The sequence below is a fragment of the Acomys russatus genome, chromosome 5 (genome assembly GCF_903995435.1).
Source record: "Acomys russatus chromosome 5, mAcoRus1.1, whole genome shotgun sequence".
Taxonomy (NCBI): Eukaryota; Metazoa; Chordata; class Mammalia; order Rodentia; family Muridae; genus Acomys; species Acomys russatus.
The window spans coordinates 23,817,020-23,833,659 of record NC_067141.1 but is presented as its reverse complement, the minus strand read 5'-3'; the positions used below and the strand labels follow the sequence as shown (position 1 = coordinate 23,833,659).

Sequence of the window (16,640 nt, the reverse complement as noted above, 5' to 3'; positions counted from 1 at the left end):
GCCACATGCTTCAAGAAGGAAGGGAAACTGACATTGGGGGGAGGAGCTGGAAGAATTGGTCCTTGGGAGTCCCAGATTCCCCTGACACCTTTGCAGGGACAGAGTCTTTCTATTGTCCGGCAGTTGGCAGGTCTGAGCGAAGGGTGCCTTTTTTGTTCTTGGATCGCTGTGTATTTGGGTAGTAGTTTCCAGCCAAGCCATCCATGGCGGTGAAGCCTAGTCATTCCCAGTGCTGGCTCTAGGTTGGGGTCCTTCCTGGGAAAGGCCCAGTGAGCCCCAAAGCCATAGCTGAAGTGCCAGCCCTCTGCCAGTCATGGCCTCACAGCTTCGCCAAGTATCTGAAAAAGTCCAAACTGAGTTCTAGATGCTGAAGACACAGTGATGAGCAAAGCACACTATGACTGGGGAGCAGCAGGCAACGAGAGGAGGAGGCAGTGTGCAGGGAGAAAGGGCGAGTCCTGTGGGGCTTTTGGACTTCGCCTCCAGAGGAACTGGCATGGAACTGATGAGACAGAGCATGCTCAAACCCTGGAAACTTCAGACTTGAGATTTAAAATCTCATCCTGAGAACGGAAGGTGTGGGACAAAGCTCTCTCCTGTTTCTGTGCCTGCCTCAGGAGCACATGATACAATCCCTAGGTGGCTACAGGTGGTCAGTCACATTGGCTTGTCTCCTGTTAGCTTTCTTGTAAGTAGAGCGAGCGTTGCCAGCATCTTAAGTCCCAGCCAATGAGACACATTTATCCTCAGAGCCCTTCCCTACTGCTCAAGATTTAGAAGTCCCTGTTTCACATGAAATAAAGGGGTGAGCACCATCTGTTTCACCAAAAGGACGTCTGAGACTGGCTGTTTATTCTGAGTGGTAGTACTGAGGGTGTAGGGGTCGGGGAGGAGGGGGAAAGGGCCTCTCTTCTTCCCAAAGAATTCATTACTGGACCACTGGACTTGACTGCCAGCCAAGTAGTCACTGCAGAACCACCGCCGAGGTCACCACTAAAGCTCTTCCAGCAGTTGGCTGCTGTCTTACACAGCACTCCACCCACCACAGTGCCCGTCTGCGGGAGTGAGCTGCTGGCTGTTCCTGAAGCAGCTGTGCCCCATTCATCTGAGTCAGGTTCAGCCTCTGCCACCACCTGACTTGGTCTCAGAGCCCTGAGCTCCCCGTGCCAGCTGTTTCTGAAGCGGCCTCCTGACTCACCTGAGTCAGGCCAAGCTCCGTTTTTGGAGCACCGAGTCCCCTGCTGCCACCTGCCCTGGTGCCAGCAGCCCAGCTAAAAGTGCAGTAAACTTTATTGCTGAAAAAAATCTCCTTTCCCACAAGCCTGGCTGGACTAGAGATCTTGTGATATGGACCTCGGCCCACACTTCTTACTTTTCTGCCTGACGGCACTCGGACCTTCCTGTGGAGAAAGTGCACTTCTGGCCTGGTGGCTATCATGCCTTGCAGAAGACAAAGAGCCATAGGCCTGGCAGTGGGCACTGAACTTGAGGAGGAACTGAGGGGCTTGGCTGTACCTCCCAAAAGAGCCTCAGATGCAATCCCTGAGGCCAGTGTGAGGTCTGGCCTGTGATCCTGGTAAGGCAAGATTTATAGGAAACACAGATGGACTCTTTCTCAGCAGGGAAGGCCATGCTGGACTGCAGGTCTGGTCTATGAAGCAGCCTTGCGGGTGAGAGGGAGCTGGGCCCACACTGCTGCACCAAGAACTGTGGTGAGGGATCCAGATCGAGGTGCAGCCTGGGTAGGATGCTCTGGAAAGGGGCACAGTTGGTACTGACCTGAGGGGAACAATGAAGTTTTGGGCTCCTTTGGCTGCGTAGAGCCTTGGCTATTTTTGAGTCCCCTGGAAGGGTGGCTCTGTGTGTTTGAGGGGAAGCAAGGCAGGTGGGGCCCCATCGGTGTCTGTCAGATCACTATCAGGAATGTCTGGAGAGCCTGTGTTTGACAGTGTCTACGTTGAAAGTTGGAGGAGGCCTCTGTCCTGCGTCTGGGGTGGCCACTCTGTTGTAGCTTCATGTTTCATTCTCTGCACCTCACTGCTCCATGAAGCTCTGTTGGCAAGAAACATATCTCCCTACCTGTACTCTACCATGTGTTCCAGGAGCCGTGGGCTTTGTCTGGGCCAGTCAGTGTAGGGGGGGAGGGCTAGGCTGAAGGAGGGGGCACAGGCTCTGAGAGGGTTTAGGATTGCTTGTGAGTTACCATCTCCTGGCATAACTGATCCAGGGAGCTGGAGTTTGACGGCTGCATGTGGCAAAGTGATAGGTTGTCAGCATATGCTTGCCCACCTGAGCCATCTGTCAGAGCAGGAAGGTGTCTGTGAGGGAGGAGCCGAGGCCTTTTCCTGAAGTTCCCTCAGCAAATGAAATCCTTGGGAAAGTCAGGCTTGGGTGCTGCTAGTGTTCATGGGCTGGGGCCAAGCTCTATCTGGTGCTACCTATTTGCTTTACCCCAGCATAGGGAGACTGAGTCTGGGGGCGGCACCTAACCCTAAGTTCTCCATGCTGAGAGATACACACAGCCAGACACCCGGTAAAGTAGTGTAATGTCCTCACTGACGGCCACCTCAGGCAGGAGCTGAGAGTGCTGTTTTAGTCCTAGTTATATAAAGGGAAAATGAGGTCTAGTGTCTTGGGTGGGAAAAGATGCAGGGCTTGCAGTGTGTTTTAAGGCTTCTATTGCTATGATAACATACCATGACCAAAAATCACTTGCGGGTGGGGAGAAAAAGTTTGTTTCATACAACTCTCAGGTCACATTCTATATTGCTGAGAAAAGAGGGCGGGAACCTGGAGGCAGTTGCTGAAGCAGAGGCCATGGAAGGGTGCGCCTCACAGCTTGCTCAGCTAGCTTTCTTACATATCCCAGGACCACTTCAGAGGCAGAGGCAGGCGGATCTTGGTGAGTTCAAGGCCAGCCTAGTGTACAGAGTGAGTTCCAGGACAGCCAGGGCTATACAGAGAAGTCCTGTCTTGAAAACCTTAAAGGAGTTCTGTCTCCTGGTAGCTCATGCAGAGCATTACTCTGGAGTCTATACACTCTCAGGGTGTGGGTGATGGGAGCCACAGTTGTCAAATCCTTTGTAGCTGGTGCCCCAGTGAAGAGATTAGATGTCCTCAGAGTGAGCAGTTCCTCCTGGCAGCCCTGAGCACTAGAGGGATATGGTGTCTCTCTTCTGGAAGCCATGTTTGGTCCAGTGTCTACAGCTTATGCTTGTGATGTCAGACGCTGAGGGCTCTTTAGCTGCCGCCCTCTCCATAGCATACAAGTAGCCTTTTCGTCAATTTGTTTATTTGCCAGTGCTGGGCCTCAAACCCAGAGCCTTATTCTTGCTAGGTGAGTGCTCTGCCAACTGAGCTACATCTCCCAGAGAGCCTCCTACCTCTGCCTTTGTCGGGATTAAAGGTGTACATCACAATGCCTGACCCAGGTTAGCCATTTTAAAGCTCACAATCCCTGGCATTTAGATCACTCATGGCCCTGCAGACTACCTCAACATACATTTGGAATCTTCTCATGAGGTTTCAGAAGGAAACCTGACCTGTTCCACTGTTGCCCTGCCTCCCTCCTGCCAGCCACTGCTCTGCATGCCCGTGTTATGGCCCTTCCTCTTCTGGTTGTCTGACACTCAGGGAAGGGCTTTGACACACAACTGTCTGGCTCTTGCTCCTGGGCAGCTTCCTGTGTGCATGCCTGCCATCCTGTAACCTCTTCCTTTTTCTAGCCCATGCCCGCTTGCCTGCCTGTCTTATATTGTATCTGCCCTACTCACTTGTCTGACAGCATGTGGCCTCCTGCCCACTTGCCTGCCTGCCTGGTGTCATGGGTTGCCTATCCTCTGGCCTGACATCCTGTGCCCTCTGTCTTTGCAGCTGCCGATTACAGGTCCATTCTGAGCATTAGTGACGAGGCAGCCAGGGTGCAGGCCCTGGATCAACACCTCAGCACGCGTAGCTATGTCCAGGGGTACTCCCTATCCCAGGCAGATGTGGACGTGTTCAGGCAGCTCTCGGCCCCTCCTGCTGACTCAAGGCTCTTCCACGTGGCTCGGTGGTTCAGGCACATAGAAGCGCTCCTGGGTGGCCCCCAAGGCAGAGGCGACCCCTGCAGGCTCCAAGCAAGTGAGTAAGAGCAGTGAACCTCTGTTCCCAGGTCAAGGGCATGAGGTGCTACAGGGCAGTGGATGCCCTGCTGGAGATTCACCTCGCTATGTCCGCCAAGTGTTCCCGTGGGGCAGAAGCCATGCTTGCTGGGTCTGGTAGGGTAAAGCCATGCTTTACCTAGAGTGTCAGGGCTCAAAGCCACCATGGCCTGGGACTACTTTGGGGCCACACTGCATGCTGCTACAGACCTGTCTTGGGGTTCAACTAATGCTTTGCTGGTAGTGGCTCTTGCTTCTTATTTCAGTCCCATAGGTTACATTTGTTTCTCTTCAGGGGCAATGGCACTCAGTATTGGATTCACTGACATTGAACCTTTCAAATTGAACCTGGCTGTGCTTTGAGAAGAAGTCAGCCATGCCTGCTGGTGTCTCTGGTCACGCTGTTAGGATGGGAAGCCACTACTGGAGAGGCTCTGGCTTGGGACCCAAATGGCTTATCTGGCCATATGGGAATGCTCCCTTCTGTGGGTGCTCCCTTCTAAAACTGTCTGAGGCCTTTGAGCCCCATTTTCCCATGGCTATCATATACTTCGCCTTTAGGTGGAGCGGGCTGAATGTTGACTTGTGGTAGTCCCTGCTGGTGGCCTCCTTGGGGCTTTGCAGACTTAGGGTGGGGAACTTGGAGCATGTGGAAGGGTCTCCTAGGGTCAGGTGTCTTGATTTTTCTAGATGATCCCAAGTAAAACCCTGCTCCATCTAGGTGGAGGTGTAGCTGCATAGGTAGTCTTCCCTAGATGGTTGCGGCCCCCGTGTCCCCAGGTGTCAAATGTAGCATCAGGTGTCTTCTTCAAAGGGCACAGGGAGCCAGCTTGTCTGAACACGATGCCCCAACTCCAAAGTCACAACAGTAGGAAGGAGATCAGGGACCCAGGCCTTGGCCTCAACAGCCACTGGCTAGGCTTCCTTTATGGTCCCAGGAAGAGCTGAACAGACACGCCACTCCACACCAGTGGACACAGCAGAGCCATTGTCTACTGAGGCTTCTCTGAGGGATGCTGGTGATTGGAGAATGGGTCAAGGACAGCGCTAACAGGATTGCCGTGCTTCCTTCAGCACCACAGCTGCCTACAAGGCCATCGGGACCATATAAGCTTGTGAAGAAGATGAGTTAGGTCAGGTTCCCTAAGCAAAGTGTGTGAAAGTCTGGCCGGAGGGGAAGGCAGGTTGGAGCTGGGCTGCCTGTAACAGCTAGCTGGCTTTTGGCAGGGCCAGGCTTCAGAATCCAGTGTCTGCACCACGCATGCCTCTGGATTGAGCGCAGCTCTGTTTGCCTCCTTACGGCCATGAGGATTAGAGTTCTCCCTGTCCTGGGTGTCTTCTAAACTGTGCTCTGCAAGTGAGAGCACCTTCCCGCTTCAAGCTCTGCTCCCCAGCACAGCCCGCTCTTCCTACTGTTTGCTGCTCTACCCATCAAGCGTGCCACAGCTCGCAAAGTGCCCTCTCAAACATGGAAAACTTATGTGTTCTTCTGAACCTTCATGGTCCCCTTCCCGAGGAGCCAGCCCACTGGCCACCAGCCTCCCCTCGCCCACCTTCCCTTCTTGTCAGCTTGTCAACCTCTACAGTTCAGCTTCCCAGGGCCTGGAGCTAGCTTAGGAGCTCTCCCCTGGACGTGAGGCTCAGCACAGTTGTCCCCTCATCTCTTCCACCTCTTCTGGCAGCTGCAGCCATACTGTCATTGAGGAAAGGGTCTGCTGGAAACCAAGGCGAGGCATTTCGGAAGGGTCAAGTTCTGAGTTCTCCCTCCCAGGCAGGTGGCTCAAGCTGCCTGCAATTCCTCACACTCCTGGGGCTGGCTGTAGCTTCCCAGCAGCATTTCCATCTTTGGACCTCCAGCCTCCTGCATCCCATTTTTTGAAGTGTAGTTGTCTGTGCTGCAAAGCTTCATGTTAGGCTAGTGACACTTGCAACACAGTTAGCATGCCACCACAGCACCTTGCCCGGAGTGGGACTGTTTCCATGTGTTTGTGTGGAGGGACACTGTTCCAGAAGAAACTCAAAACAGGCTGACAACACCTAGGAGGCTGCTGTGGGTTGTTGGGTTGTGAGGTTTCAGGGATAGCCTAAGAACGTTGCCTGTGTATACCCTGTTGACCCAGAGAACCTGCAAGGCATGCTGTTTGTTTTTTTGTTTGTTTGATTTTTAAGATTTATTTATTTATTATATATGCAATGATCTGCCTGCACATACATCCACAGGCCAGAAGAGGGCACCAGATCTCATTATAGATGGTTATGAGCCACCATGTGGTTGCTGGGAATTGAACTCAGGACCTTTGGAACAGCAGTCAGTGCTCTTAACCTCTGAGCCATCTCTCCAGCCCCAGGCATGCTGTTTTGTATCTTGCTCTATTGTACCCTTTTTCAAACCAGAATGTGCCTCTGCCAGGTGGCCTTGAAGCCTGCCACTGGCTGTGAGGCCTGTGGCAGCCTTCTGTGTAGCAGCAGCCCATGGCAGTGTCTCTTTTCCTGTGAGAATGCAGCAGCACCTCCATTTTTAGTGTCACCTCTGAGTTTTTTGGGTGTTTTTTTTTTGTTTTTTGTTTTGTTTTGTTTTTGTTTTTTCCTTTTGGTTTTTCGAGACAGGGTTTCTCTGTGTAGCCTTGCCTGTCCTGGACTCACCTTGTAGACCAGGCTGGCCTCGAATTCACAGCGATCCGCCTGCCTCTGCCTCCCAAGTGCTGGGATTAAAGACATGTACCACCACCGCTTGGTACCTCTGAGTCTTATGAGGAAGGAAAGTTTCAAAATGCTCCATCAAATCACACAGAGAGATTTCCCCCTTAAGGGTACAAGTGTGCTCAAAGTAAGCTGAGACCAAACTTGGTGTCTGATGAAAGGTTTGGGGTTTTCCTCCATCCCAGTCTGTGGTGCTGTGATGGGATCCTGAACTCACCTGAGGAAGGAGCGCCTGCTTGCTGCAGTCTGCTGTCGACTCCCTCATCTGCCTGCACACAATGGCAGTCCTCCCTTTAGCCTTAGCCTGTCAGTTACTGTGTCCTCTATTCTGTCTGGTGTGAGCTAGGCAGGGATTGGAGCCTGGAAATGGCCTGTGCTCATAACAAATTTCTCTGTGACTCTCAAAGTGCAATCAACAGGTAGACATGCTGAGGTGTGGTGTCACTTACAAGCAGTTTTGCACAGGAGTCAGAGGTAGCCGGAGGCAAAAGAAGTATGCATGGTGAGGGAAGATCAGGACCAGGTCAGCTCAGAAGCTTCCACCTGTGCTCAGCAGAGGTGAGGAGGGCTGGTGGACTGGGCACCTTGCCAGGGTGCATTACGTATGGTCTGCCACAGGTGGCCCAGTGAGGGCCATGCAATTGACCTACATAGGGGAGCAGCAACACAGGGCCTGGCTCTCAGCTGGGCTAAGGAGGAAGGCATGTTTGCCTCACAGCACAGGGGCAGGCTGTGGATGATCACATGGTTTCCCTGTGGGCTTCCGTCAGCTTTCCTGGACTGATATTGTGAGGCTTAAAGTATCACCCTGTGACATCTCAGAGTTCCAGGTATGCAGATTAGGAACAGCCTTTCTCAGGGCTAGAAGCAGGTCTTTAGGGAAGGACCTGCAGGCCTCAGACACTAGGGAAGGACTGTGTGCTGATAGCCGGCACTGCCTGAGAGAAAGAGGCTGGGCTGTGGAGCCTGCCAAGCCAATGTGGAGCAGCCTGGGTCAGGATGGAGGTGCAGCAGGCTTGTGTCCAGAGGCTAGGGTCAGTTAGAGGCCAAACCAGATTTGATGCCAAGGACAGAGATCGGAGGGGTGAGAGGCCATTTTTACCCTTACCTTTGTTTAACCTGGTGACTTGGAGGTGGCCTGTGTGTCACAAAGAGTCCATAGACTGTCCTTGCCCAGACAAAGGATCCTAAGAGCTGGGGGCAACTAGGGCTGCAGTGCCACAGCCATGTCAACAGTCAGAGCCTAAGGGGACCCACAGGCCTAGACAGCATTGTGTGTGACTAGATGGGTGCACGACCAAGGAGTGGTGGGATGCATGTCACGTGGGTGTTCTTGGGTCTCACTGGAAGTCTTGTTTGTTGGGACGCAGCACTATGCAGAATGTGACCTGAAAAATCACAAACCCCCACAAGCACTGGGGAGGCTGAGGCTGGAGGGTCGTTGGTTTGAGGCCAACACAGGAAGTTTCAGAAAAGCCTGGGCTACAAAGTGAGAACCTGTTTCAAAAGCACAAGTGCCATCATTGAATCCCGGTGTTGAGAGCTAGAGGTGACCTGCTTGTACTGCAGGGTGCTACTGGGTAACCTGTCTGTTCTTCTGCCTCCAGGTAAAGGCCGGCGAGAGCAGCCTCAGTGGTCCCCTCCAACAGGGACTGAGCCCTGCAAGCTCCGTCTGTACAATAGCCTCACCCGGAACAAGGTAGGGATAGGATGCCCTGTGTACCTGCAGAGCAAACATAGTCTGTTAACCACATGGCTCCCAAGGTCCCTCAGTTTAAGTTCAAGGCCCTTCTGTTACTCCTGTGCTGTGGTCTCTATAACCTAGACAGAGCTGTGCTCTGGAACTGTGGCACAGATACCCTGTATACAGTGCTTTAGGGAAGCCTGCTTGCTGGCCTCCACCATTGCCTAGGTGTGAGTGCTCAGGGTCATCACCGCTGAGCCAAGTGCTGGTGCCTGTCAGGAGGACTTATGGCTAGTGTACATTGTCCTAAGCCAAGCAGTTAGGCAAAGTGGCAACCCCGTCAGGGCGTGTGGGGGCCCAGCATGTATCAGGAAGCCAGCACAGCCTCTTGACCTCATGGGCTTATTATGGTTTCTTCTGCTTAGCTCACGGCCACACTGGCATAGGCTTCAAAAAGCTCTCCATGGGTAGGATGGTTATTATTAGTGTTATACTTTTAATTACATGTATCTGCATGTGTGTGTCTATGTGGAGGTATGAGCATGTGAATACAGTGACCACAGAGGCACCAAAGGCTTCGGATCCCTTGGAGCTGAAGGTACAGATGGTTGTGAGCATGGGTGCTGGGAACTGAATTCAGTATACACTCATCTCTCCAGCCCCTGGCTAAGTATTTGATGACATGCTTAGCAAGCAGGAGACATGTCTGGGCCAGGTCCCACCCCTTAGCCTAATTCACTGACAATGCCGCCGCCAGAGAAGTCTGAGAGTGTTGGGATGTTCTGGCCTCTAAGCCAGGCTCCTCTGGAAGGGCAAACCCTGGCTGGCTGCTCTGGGCCTTGTGTTCCTTATCTGGAGAAGACAGCATCAGTGCCAAGACCCCGAGGTGGTTGTCTGGAGTAGTTAGGATTCAAGGTGGTACTTAATAGCTGCAATTTTTGTTAAGTTCACATTTTCACAACAGCAATTGTGTTCCCTTCCCCATTCCAAGGAAGATCCCAGGGAGGAACAGGTGAGGCTGCCCTAACCAGGCTCCCACTAAACAGCCTACTGAATGCCTGCCGTGACTTTATCAGTAAAACAGGAGGGTTTTGCTGGTTGTGGCTCAGGCCTACCATCCAAGTACTTGGGAGGTAGGAGTATTGTGAATTCAAAGCCAAATCCTGGCTTATAATTGAATGGCCGGAGACAATCAGTGTGCTGTTTGTGGCTCCTTTTGCTGTGCTGTGGAGTTTCTTGAGTTTCTGGTGATGGCATTCCTTGTTTTTTAACAAGGATGTATTTATACCTCAAGATGGGAAGAAGGTGACGTGGTACTGCTGTGGGCCGACAGTCTATGATGCATCTCACATGGGACATGCCAGGTAGGTGTGACGCTGGAGGATGACACTGCCGGAGGATTAAAAACAGCAGGAAGATGATGTGCACGGGGCCTGTGTTGGCCGTCCTGGAATCCACACAGACACTATCTCTACCCCAGTGGATGTTGAGGTGTCCATGACATATAGACCTTAAGGTGTAGTGGGCTGTGATCCCTTCCCTGCCACACACAGACACACACATTTATGAGTGTGACTTTTCAGAGTTGATGGCTGATGGGGTGAAAGCCATGGATTGTCCTCCTAACAAGCTGGATTTCCTTAGCCCAGGTGCCTGGTCCAATAGGGCTGAGGCTGTAGAGGTTTTCAGATTTTGGACTATTTGCATATAAACAAAAAGTCTTGGGGATGGAGCCCATACCAAAATAGAGCATTTATTTATTTCATGTATGTCTTATGTACATAGCCTAAAGGTAATTTTATTTTTTTTTTTATTTTTGGTTTTTTTTTTTTGGTTTTTCGAGACAGGGTCTCTCTGTGTAGCCTTGACTGTCCTGGACTCACTTTGTAGACCAGGCTGGCCTCGAACTCACAGCAATCTGCCTGCCTCTGCCTCCCAAGTGCTGGGATTAAAGGTAGGTGCCACCACCACCCGGCCAGTAATTTTAATTCTTAACCATCTTTTTCATGAAACATTATTTCATAGTGTGGATGTTTCAGTTTGTGGCATTATATGGATGCGATGCTCAGAAAACTTGGGATTTGGGGATGTTTCCAGTTTTAGGGTGCTCAGCCTGTGCATGTTCTTCTTGCAATGTCCAACTGGGAGGTATGTGCCAACTGGGGAACGTGCTTTCCACTGCGTTAGGTCCTACATCTCTTTCGACATCCTGCGGAGGGTGCTGAGGGATTACTTCCAGTATGACGTCTTCTATTGCATGAACATCACAGACATTGATGATAAGGTAAAGGGAGCCCCTGTATTAACACTCAGATCTGACTAGGCGACGTGAGAGGAAGCAAGACTTTCAAATAAGAAAGTACAGCTGCCGAACATGGCTCAGGAGGCTGAGACTGGAAGATTGTGAGTTCGAGGCCAGTCTGGACTGCATAGGGAGTTGCAGGACTGCTTGGGCTATGTGGACGGTTAGAGGGCTGGAGGGCTGCCAGGCTCAGGTCTGACCTCATAATCCCTGAGCCCCTGCTCTGAACTGATACCACAGTTTATGCAGATGAAGGTTCCTTTGCACAGGTGCATGGATGCTGCTAGAAATCTGCACATGGGGGCATTGGCTAAGTGTCCATAACTCCTGGTTCTTGGTGGAGCAGCTCCACTCTACCTTGCTAGCTAAGGAAGCTGGGGCCTCAGTGACCTGTCCTTAGACACTCAGATGTTCACAGTAGACCTCAGCCCCACTTTGCAGGTACAGATAGAGGATGGTAATGGTGTCCCATGGTGCCACAGTGTTTGTGACCTGTGGCTGTCCCCATGCCTCTTACCCTCAGAGTTGCAGTGAAATAGCAGTGTTCTAGACATGGGAGGGAGTGGACTCTGATCATAAGCATCTCCCACCTCTGCAGATCATCAGGCGAGCGCGACAGAACTACCTGTTTGAGCAGTATCGGCAACAGAACCCCCCAGCTGCTCAGCTCCTGAAGGACGTCCGCACTGCCCTGAAGGTAGAGGCCGTGGACACCACTCCTGCCTCCTCCTAGTGCCTCTTAGGCCCTGTGTAGGCCCCTGGCTAGTGTGGTTTTTGGACCTGGCGGTCATTGCCAAGGTGGTACTCAAGTCAGCTTCACTGGGGCACCCAAACCACAGCAGGTGTCAGCCCTGTCAGGCCCACGAGACAGTCACCTGGACAGAGTTGTTCTGCAGAGTATGGTGGGGAGTAGGTGACACTCATGTCACTTAGAGAAAAGATCTGATCTATTGCCATACCTCTTGGTAGTACTTGACAGAACTGTGTCTGGTCCTCAGTGTCAAGGACACAAGCAGCAATCTGATACCCCATTCAAACCACAAGGCAGACACTTGATCTGTAAGTCCTCATGGTGCTGTCACCTCCTCTGAGGAATTACATCATCTGTTTCACACCTTTGCTGCTGTTAATGTGTAGTTCCTCATATTCCAGTGTCTTAGTTACCTTCCTGTTATATGCAATGCAATAAAACACTGTGACTGAAGCAACTTAGTGATGTTTTATTTTGGCTTATGGTTTCATAGCAGTGAGCCCATCGTGACAGGGAGGCCTGCAGCAGTTGGCAGGCATGGTAACAGGAGCAGGAAGCTGAGAGCTCACATCCTCAAACACAAGCACAGAGCAGAGGGAGCGAGCTGCAGGTAGTAGGGCGTGGCTCTAAGCTCTCAGAGGCTGCCCCAGTGACACACTTTCTCCAGCAAAGCTGCATCCTCTAAACCTCCCCAAATACCACCACCACCTTGGGGCCAAGTGTTCCAATATCAGAGCCTATGACATTGCTCTTTTGAACCATCACCCTTCTGGTGAGAATGGATCATTCTGCTTCCGGTCACACACCACCCTCAGCAATTATAGTAACAACTGCTGAGATGCTCGTGGCACTGTCCCTGGGAAGAAATCAGGCCTGAAGTTAGAGCTGACAGGACTGGGAACTGGGGGGGCAGGGGCACCTTTGACATGGAGGTGGCCCCGGCGTACACTTTGTTATACCCGTTTTGTATGGGGTAACTTGCTCAGTAAGGTTAAGTATCCTGCCTGGCCACAGATGAAGAAAGGCAGCAGATCTGCCAGGGTTGGGAGTTCAAGCCAGAACAGTGGGGAACCCAGGATTCTTTTTTTTTTTTTTAAGATTTATTTATTTAATGTATGAATGTGCATGTACACTCGGTAGTTCAGAAGAGGGCATCAGATCACATTATAGATGGAACCCAGGATTCTAATGCCTTGAGTCAGTTAGGATGCAGGGTTCTCCATCGTGCCTGACATGTTTGGTATGTTCTTACGGTTGTAGCCATTTTCAGTCAAGTTAAGTGAGACAACAGATCCCGACAAGAGGCAGATGCTGGAGCGGATCCAGAACTCCGTGAAGCTCGCCACAGAACCGCTGGAACAGGCTGTGCATTCCAGCACCTCTGGAGAGGAAGTAGACAGCCATGTGCAGGTAAGCTCTTCCGGGTCCTGGGCAGCCTGTTTGTATAAAACGTCACACTCTACACAAGCAGACTGTGTTCCCGTTCTCCAGGCATGGAGCTCAGCACTGCAACAGGTGAGCCTGACCTGTGCACCCGCATTGCAGCTCCCTTTCCCCGTGCTCCCTCCTTCCTCTTCTGCTTGGAATGCAGGGTAACAGCCATCTCTTCTCCCCATTCCACAGTTATCCACTGGATCTTCCCTCACATTTCTTGGTAGCAGAAAGCAGAACCAGCAATTGGAGGTGAAGTGAGCAGCAACTTGTAGTTGGCAGTGCATCTGGGGCTGTCACTCTTGCCAACCCTCCCACTCCTGAAAAATCCTCCTTCCTTCCACCATAATGCCTTACTGCTAGCACCCCCTGCTGGCCACTCAAGGAAAACAGACACAAGGACATGGCTGGCTGTAGGCCATCAAGCGGTTTGAAGGTGTGCTCAGGAGAGACCTGAGCTTCGGTGTTACAGACTTGTGTTCCACCGTGCCCTGACCTTGGGCCCCCACCTGAGCTGACCAACCTTTTGCTCACTTTTTCTGTTCTGTTTTCTCCCTTCTGTGCTTTTACACAGATTCTAGTGTTATGCTTGAAGGTTTGGGGTTTTTTGTTTTTTGTTTGTTTTGTTTTGTTTTTTTGGGACAGGGTTTCTCTGTGTAGGCTCCGTTGTCCTGGACTCACTCTGTATATCATGCTGGCCTCGAACTCACAGTGATCCACCAGCCTCTGCCTCCCAAGTGCTGGGTTTAAAGGCGTGCACCACCACTGCCCAGCTTAGGTTGTGTTTTTGAGGTGGGTACACATTGTCGTTCCTCTGGGGCAAGTTGCTCTCATGCTTTTGAGGCCTGCAGTCAGGTGACCAACAGTCCCACCATAAAGTCTTTGCCCAGTTCTTCCACCAGAACCTGTCTTAAAACATGTCAGACATTCCAGCACCCAGGAGGCTGAGGCAGGAGAATTGTAGCGAGTACCTGGTCAGCCTGTGCTATATATGGAAACGTGTGTGTGTGTGTGTGTGTGTGTGTGTGTGTGTGTGTGTGTGTGTACAAAGTTCTGGTGATATAATATGTAGCATAAAAGCCAACATCTCAACCCTGTAAGCACACATGTCTCAGTACCAAGGTCAGCCACAGTTTGATGCAGCTGTAGTTACCATCCACCACTACAGCTGGCCCTCTTCTCAAACTGAAGCTGCCGGTGAAGCACTGGCTGCCCCGCCCTACCCCTTCCCTGGATACTGGCAGTACATTTTGCCTTCTGTGTTTGGGTCTGATGGTTTAGGGACTTTGAGGAAGTGGAGTTCTAATTCCTGTGGCTGGCTTCTCTCAGCACAGTATCTTCTGGGTTCATCCATGTTGCAGTGTGGGCCAGCATTTCTGTCCTTTTTATTAATATATTTATTTATTTATTTATTTATTTATTTTTGGTTTTTCAAGTCAGGGTTTCCCTTTGTAGCCTTGGCTGTCTTTGATTCACTTTGTAGACCACACTGACTTCAAACTCACAGCGATCCACCAGCCTCTGCCTCCCAAGTAATGGGATTAAAGGCATGTGCCACCACGTGTGGCTTCCTTTTTATTTTTTATTTTTATTTTTCAAGACAGTTTTTTCTGTGTAGCCTTGGCTGTTCTGGACTTGCTTTGTAGACCAGGCTGGTCTCTGCCTCCCACGTGCTGGATTATAGGAGTGCATCACCACTCTAGCTCTGTCCTTTAAAGGCCAAATGACCTTCTATTGGGCAGTGGACACTTTGGCTGTCTACTCCCATGCCTGTGTCCTGTTTGCTGCTGTAGTATTGAGAACATAGTATACAAATGTGTGTTCAAAACCTTGCTTTTAAAAACATTTTGCGTATGCCAGAAGTGGAATCGCAGGCTCCTACTTTAATTCTTTGTTCAGCGATCTGAGGAATGCCACTCTGTTTAGACGGCATATTTGTGCATTCTCGCCAGCACTTGTCATCCTACACCTTTGTTAACAGCCATCCCAGTGTATGGGAGGCAGTCCCTCTTGTGACCTAGGTTTACACATCCCAATGGTCGGCATTGTGGCTCTAGTGTCATCTCGAGTTTCTTTAGGCCATATTCTAATGTATAGAATTGCTGAGTATTAGACCATATATTTGGGTGACTCTTGGGAGTCATCCCCAGGGTCTCTGAAGGACCTGGGGACTCAGTGTAGAGTTGTGCTGTTGTCTGAGATTGGTCACAGTGACACAGGTAGGATACCTATCATGAGGAAATCAGGCAGATGTTTCAGTTTCCCACACACAGCTCTGAACTGGCCCACGCCAGGACAGAGCACGTGCTGCCCTGGAGAGATCAGCCGAGTAGGAACCGGTATCTCCCAGGGAAGCCCACAGGAGCCTCAGCAGTCAGGGCTGTGGCAGCTTAGACTCCAGGAAGCAAGCGAGGGCTCCATGCCCGTGGTCTACAGTGTTAGAGCAGAGCCTGTGGGGGCTGCTGCAGCAGGGGTGGGCACTAGCTGCGCAGCAGAGGGCACCTTTCGGCTCTCCAAGCCCTCAGGGTGGCAGCCTCGTTCCTTCTCATGTAGATGCTTGTGAGATCTGCCAGTGACCACACCCAGCGTTTGCACCTTCACCTGGATCACTGGCACCCCCTCCTTTCCTATGATTCAGTCAAGTGAGTGTTTGGAAGGTATCACCTGTAACTCCCCCAAAGCCTCCTGATACAGTTGTGCTACCTTGTGGTGTGTGGCGATTTGGACGCCTATCCTGCCCCTTCCCCTGGGGTTGTTGCCTTTTTTCTGACTGGTTTGTAATCACTGAAGCTTGTTACTTATCTGCGGTGCTAGCATTCCTGTCTTACAGCCTTCCTGACACTGCCTTTCAGTGAACAGAGAGCCTTATTTTCCTCCAGATTTATCCCCATTCTTATTTGTTGTTTGAATTGGGCACTCACGACGTATCCCAAGCTAGTCCCGATAGCTCTGCACCCTGGAGCTCACGACGTCATGCCTCACATCCCAAGTGCTAGAATTGCAGGCCTACTGCACTGTTCCCAGCCCTTTCTTCCTATTTTTGTCTCAAGAAATTTGCCCCACTATTCTGCTTCGTTTTCTCTCAAAGGTTGTAAAGTTTTAGAACTCTTCTGGAAGTCCTGCCCACTGCTGCATGAGTGGCTGAGTGCGGTCTCTGCCTTCCCTTAGGCAGGGTGTCCTCCTTTTCTGGGCTACAGAGCCAGGACATCTCCTCATGTCTCCTGGGAGGACTCTGTCAGTGGCACTGTCTGGCCCAGCAGGAGCACCTGCTGCCAGTCTGAGAGGAAGTGAATTTTGGTGGTGTCCTGTGGCATGTGGAATATTTCAGAGCAGTCGGCTGGGTCTGTTGATTAGATCTGTCTGCATCATCAACCCTTGCCCGTGTTGTGTTGCCTCTTTCCTTCATTCCTTTGGGATTTTTTTTTTTTTTTTTTTTTTTTTTTTTTGTATGCATATGTGTGTGTGCCTGGGTGAGTTTATAAGCACCACATGCATGTTGGGAGTCTGTGGAGGTCGGAAGAGGGTATTGGCTCTCCTGGAGCTGGATTTACAGGCAGTTGTGAGCTGGGAACCGACTCTGGGTCCTCTGGCAGAGCAGTGAGTGCTTTTACCCACTGAGCCATCTCTCCA

General features: G+C 51.3%; 1 protein-coding gene across 1 annotated transcript in view; it reads left to right on the top strand.

Annotated features, from left to right (window-relative positions):
* Positions 1-16,640, top strand: part of Cars1 (cysteinyl-tRNA synthetase 1) — a 54,686-nt gene that overhangs the window by 5,737 nt on the left and 32,309 nt on the right. Inside the window, exons 2-7 of the mRNA XM_051145726.1 lie at positions 3,874-4,122; positions 8,450-8,541; positions 9,802-9,890; positions 10,714-10,810; positions 11,427-11,525; positions 12,840-12,989. Of these exons, the coding sequence (XP_051001683.1) occupies positions 3,874-4,122; positions 8,450-8,541; positions 9,802-9,890; positions 10,714-10,810; positions 11,427-11,525; positions 12,840-12,989 (776 nt within the window). The remainder of the gene's footprint in view (positions 1-3,873; positions 4,123-8,449; positions 8,542-9,801; positions 9,891-10,713; positions 10,811-11,426; positions 11,526-12,839; positions 12,990-16,640) is intronic.